The sequence below is a fragment of the Colobus angolensis genome, unplaced genomic scaffold, assembly GCF_000951035.1.
Source record: "Colobus angolensis palliatus isolate OR3802 unplaced genomic scaffold, Cang.pa_1.0 Scaffold81, whole genome shotgun sequence".
NCBI classification, from domain to species: domain Eukaryota; kingdom Metazoa; phylum Chordata; class Mammalia; order Primates; family Cercopithecidae; genus Colobus; species Colobus angolensis.
In genome coordinates, this window is record NW_012121932.1 from 3,581,314 (window position 1) to 3,587,197 (window position 5,884).

Sequence of the window (5,884 nt, forward strand, 5' to 3'; positions counted from 1 at the left end):
ATTTGTTAGGCCAAAATTAGCTTAATAGAATTTATAGTCACCATCTCTACTATTTTTTTTTAAGATCTCCATGCATAAAATAGAACTCACATGAAGTCCTTCAGTGAAGCTCTCCTGGGAGCAGAGACATCTATATGGCTGGCTTGTTGTGTCGCAGTTATCGGCATGACCATGGCACTGACATCTGCAAACATGAGCATCACACACTCCTAAGGAACACCAACTTAACTGTGAATGTATTTAAGATCCTAGGCCTATACGCATTGTGTGAATTCAACAGGGAAGATTTTTGTATATTTAATTGATACAAAATCAGTTTCTCCTTAATCGTGTGGATATCTATACAAGTTTTTAATTTATCTGGAAATATCAGAAGAACTGTCACCAATATCCAAACCACTGTATTGTAAAGATAACGTTCAAGCCAACCTTTAAAGGGGAATAGAATTTTTTGTATCTATACCAACCATGTACCAAGGGAAGGCATTTACTAAACTATTTAAAATACAGTTAAGAATATAAAGTTCAGGCTTAACATGGTGGCTCACGCCTATAGTGTTAGCACGTTGGGAGACTGAGGAGGGTAGATCACTTGAGGTCAGGAGTTTGAGACCAGTCTGAGCAACATGGCAAAACCACCTCTCTACAAAAAGTGAAAAAAAAATCAACTGGGCATTGTGGCACATGCCTGTAGTCCCAATTACTTGGAAGGCTAAGATGAGAGGATCACTTGAGGCCCAGAAGTTGAGGTTGCAGTGAGCCATGATTATGCCACTGCATGCCAGCCTGGGTGACAGAGCAAAACCCTGTCAAAAAAAAAAAAAAAAAAAAAAAAAAAAAAAAAAAAAAAACCAAAAAAAAAAATTAGCCACGTGTGCTGGTGTGCACCTGTAGTCCCAGCTACTTGGGAGGCTGAGACAGGATAATCACTTGAAGCTGAGAGGCCAAGGTTGCAGTGAGCCAGTATTATGCCACTGCACTCCAGCCTCAGTGACAGAGTGAGACTCCCTCTCAAAAAAAAAAAAAAAAAAAAAAAAGCAGTTGAAGAATAAATATTTTAAAGTGAAAACTCTTGCAGAAAATTAAATTAAAACTGTTTAAACGCTGTTTCTACCTGTGAGCCATCAATTTGTGACATTGAAGCCTTATAAACAAATGAAGAATATTTTGTATGGAAAATTCCTTAGGATGGCTAAGTATGTGAACCTGCCCCTGAATTCACCATTCCACTTTTTCTCAACTTCATTCATTTTCGCTTTTACTAAAAATACTTTCTCATAGGAAAGACAGTTGCCAAGAACTGGCATATTTTCAGTGCTTACATTTTCATCTGTTTGCCAAATGTCTGTAATATAATTCACAAAAGCCCTGTTTATTGAATAATATTATTAATGGATAGCATAATACTGTGGAATTGAAGACATTCTTTTTGGATTATGTCCAGGTCTTTAAAAAGAACATGGATTCCAATAGGAAATGAATGGCTTATATTAAAACGTATTATTTTTAAAAAGTAGAACAACATGAAAAGCATTAGAATAGGTATATTTTCAAATTACTGTAAGACAACTTTTCTCAGACACGTAAGTCCCTACATGTATTAAAATACTTTGAATGATAACAGAGGAAAATGTCATGCCTATTAATGCTTCTATAAAATCATTTGTCATTTTCAGTACATTGTTGAAAATATCACAGGACTGAGAAATCATTCAACTTAACAGTCTATTGACTTTTTCCCTGCAGCTGCATTTGCCAAACTTTGCTAAGTAAATTATATTTGTTGCTTTTTAAAATTTATGGCTAAATTCATAAATTATCAAAATATGTCAAGGAGGAAAATAACAAAAAGTTTACTTTTTCATGTTTGTTTTCAAAAGGTACTTAATGTCTAAATAAGAAGCATTAAAATGTATTCTCAATCCAAATTGTAGTTAATTATTTCACTAGTTCATAATCCAACAGTCACCACCTGAGACCAAGTCTGAAAATCCCAACTTGACTTCTGAAACCAATCATGAGTCTTCATTCATTTAATGGCTCTATTTTTAAGGGGAAGCATGAAATCATCCAAGAATCAGAAAATATCAAACACTTAACTGTGAGCAATTGAAGAGAGAGAGAAAGAAAAAACAAGATAGGACATCAAAAGCAAATGAGAGAGACTAACACCAACTGACCAGTCAACAGAAAGCAAGAGAAGTTCATAAGAGAACATATCATATGAAGGTATTATCCAAACTGTAGCTTGCAAATACTAGATATATTCAGTTCAAGGTGCCCCACTGAATTCATCCCAAAGTGTTTTTTAATTGGGGTATTAGTGGCTTTGTGGAGGAGAGGACAAGGTTCATGAAACAAATCACTGATTATAAGGAAGTAAGTGTCCATCTTAAGGGACCAAAAGGAGACAGTAGAAAAATATAATAAATGTTACTTTAACTTTAAAATAGAACAAATAAAATTGGCAAAAATTTAAACACATAATTATGGCCCAGTAAAGAGTGAATCAATCAAGTTAATCCAATTAATTTCATTTCTGTGACAATATGATAAGCCATACAATCAAGCATATTAAAATCAGTTCTTCTAAAAGATTTTTTCTCATAATATACTAATCAAACCAAATGCAAAGACTCTAAACATTGGAAATCCAAAAGAAAACCATAAAATATTTCTTCTTTTAAAACAAGTATTGACTAATGGTGAGGACTACATGTATATAAAGCAGTGATCTAGAAAATTAATTCAAAAGGATATGTAAATTAGACCATGGAAGTTTTGGTCTGAGCACATAGAAAGAAAGAAAGTAGGCCATAACTAAATCAAAGACTCTGAGCTGAAACTGAGGAGTGGGACTACATTTTAATGTGCCAGAGAAAGTCTGCATTATAGATAATATTCTTGCCATTGAACTATTCTCACTAATGTTAGTCAAAAGCAAATTAGATCAGAGTAAGAATCAGAAGACAGAAATGGAGTTTGCCAAAACCTTTACAGATGGTTTTTTAAAAAGCAAGATGCTCTATAATATCCTAAAATAACTGCACAGAGAAGTGAAGTAACTAAAGCACAAGTGTAAGGCAAGTTCCAAGAGGCAGAGATGTTTACAAGTCATACAGGAGTGTATGAGACAGTGCTACCATCTGAAAAGCTAAAATGCACTAACATTAAGCCTATATTTATGTAACAAAAATGATAAAAATATAAGCATTTGATATAGTTTGCATGTTTGTCCCCTCCAAATTTCATGTTGAAATGTGATCCCCAGTGTTGGAGGTGAGCCTGGTGGGAGGTGTTTGCGTCATGCAGGTGAATCCTTCATGAAGTGCCCTCCCTTCAGCAGTGAGATCTCACTCTGTTAGTTCATGACTGTTTAGACATGGCTGTTCAAAAGAGCCTGGCTTCTGGCTTTGCCTTCTGTCATGATTGTAAGCTTTCTGAGGCCTCACCAGAAACCAAGCAGATGCTGGCACCATGCTTGTATAGCCAGGAGTACCATGAGCCAAATAAATATCTTTTCTTTACTATTTACCCAGTCTCAAGTCTTCCTGTATAGCAATGCAAACAGACTAATACACCATTCCATACACTTGTCATTGAAGAACTGCTTTTTAGAATGACAGCAATTATATAATGTAGTTCACTATATTTGAAAATTTAATTTTAGCAGAGGTGGACAAATTGTCCCCAAAACTGTTGTATCAATTGGCAATCATATCAGTGATGTGTTAAAGGTTATATTCTCACAAGTCCTAAGTGTTACCAATCTTTATATTTTCTGCTAATTTGAAATATTAGAAACAATTGTTGAATTTGATTAAAACTGAGGTTGGGTAACCTTTTATATGTTTATTAAAAGTATAATTTGTTCATTTGTAAATTGCTTGTTCATCTATTTGCTCATTTTTATCAGACTGTTATATTTTTCTTAGTGTTTTGTAAATGCTTGTGTATTAGGAATCTTAACTCTTTACCTGTTAATATGATATAAATATTTCCTATCAAGCCATCATCTATCACTACATTACATTTATGCTAACCCTTGCACTGTGTAGAATTTTAAATATTTATGTAACAGAATGTGTCATTAATTTCCTTCATAGCTCCAGATGTTTGTTTCTGTTTGTATTTCATTTGCTTATCTAATAAAAGCCCTCAACTTAAGATATGTAAGTATTCTTCTAATTTTTATTTTAATATATTTATAGTTATTTTTCACTAAAAGTTTAAGCCACATATATTTTTGTACATACCATCAGGTAGAACTCTAACTTTATTTTCTTGCAAATTAGCAGCCAGTTGTCTCAAACATATTTACTGAAGAGTCTATATTATCTGCTGTCATTATTGATATAATTGTTACTGCCATTGAACCCTCTTTCACATCAGCTATTTCTGATGTTGTTGCTAGATATTCCTACCAACAAATATTTCTTGATTTTATTTGCACTTACCTCTTTCCCCTAAAGATGAAGCTAAAATTCCACGTCAACTATGGAATTCCCCTGACCATCACAGAAAACTACAGTAACATAACTCATAAATCATTTTACTACCTATTTTCAATTAATTAAAATGCCTGGTATTAGCAATAAATGAACCTTGATTCACATAAATACATAAAAATTGTTCTGCATCTAAAGATGCTTTTCTTGTTTACTGATACGTTTGTATAAATACCCTTTAGTAAGAATCAAACTATTTTTTGTTTAGTGCCATGCTATCCAGATACATTAAAAATTGTTTTATAAAATATGATAACAGTGATGAAACAAAGAAAGAAAAACAAAAGATAAAGAAGAAAGCTTAGCATTTGGTTTCAGTTGTAATTTCTCTGGTTGAAATTATTTTTAAAAAATACAATTTCAACTTAATTGATGGCTGTTATTTTTCTTTACAAAAACTCTGCAATAATTGACATCTTAAGTCCATATCAGTTTTTAAATTTATTTTCATTTGTTAGGCCAAAATTAGCTTAATAGAATTTATAGTCACCATCTCTACTATTTTTTTTTAAGATCTCCATGCATAAAATAGAACTCACATGAAGTCCTTCAGTGAAGCTCTCCTGGGAGCAGAGACATCTATATGGCTGGCTTGTTGTGTCGCAGTTATCGGCATGACCATGGCACTGACATCTGCAAACATGAGCATCACACACTCCTAAGGAACACCAACTTAACTGTGAATGTATTTAAGATCCTAGGCCTATACGCATTGTGTGAATTCAACAGGGAAGATTTTTGTATATTTAATTGATACAAAATCAGTTTCTCCTTAATCGTGTGGATATCTATACAAGTTTTTAATTTATCTGGAAATATCAGAAGAACTGTCACCAATATCCAAACCACTGTATTGTAAAGATAACGTTCAAGCCAACCTTTAAAGGGGAATAGAATTTTTTGTATCTATACCAACCATGTACCAAGGGAAGGCATTTACTAAACTATTTAAAATACAGTTAAGAATATAAAGTTCAGGCTTAACATGGTGGCTCACGCCTATAGTGTTAGCACGTTGGGAGACTGAGGAGGGTAGATCACTTGAGGTCAGGAGTTTGAGACCAGTCTGAGCAACATGGCAAAACCACCTCTCTACAAAAAGTGAAAAAAAAATCAACTGGGCATTGTGGCACATGCCTGTAGTCCCAATTACTTGGAAGGCTAAGATGAGAGGATCACTTGAGGCCCAGAAGTTGAGGTTGCAGTGAGCCATGATTATGCCACTGCATGCCAGCCTGGGTGACAGAGCAAAACCCTGTCAAAAAAAAAAAAAAAAAAAAAAAAAAAAAAAAAAAAAAAACCAAAAAAAAAAATTAGCCACGTGTGCTGGTGTGCACCTGTAGTCCCAGCTACTTGGGAGGCTGAGACAGGATAAT

At 33.8% G+C, this 5,884-nt stretch overlaps 1 protein-coding gene across 2 annotated transcripts in view; it reads right to left on the bottom strand.

The window, feature by feature from the left end:
- USH2A (Usher syndrome 2A (autosomal recessive, mild)) overlaps positions 1 to 5,884 on the bottom strand; it is an 802,205-nt gene that overhangs the window by 690,912 nt on the left and 105,409 nt on the right. For both annotated transcript variants that reach the window (XM_011929421.1, XM_011929422.1), the window contains one exon: positions 5,048 to 5,141. In XM_011929421.1, the coding sequence (XP_011784811.1) occupies positions 5,048 to 5,141 (94 nt within the window). The remainder of the gene's footprint in view (positions 1 to 5,047; positions 5,142 to 5,884) is intronic.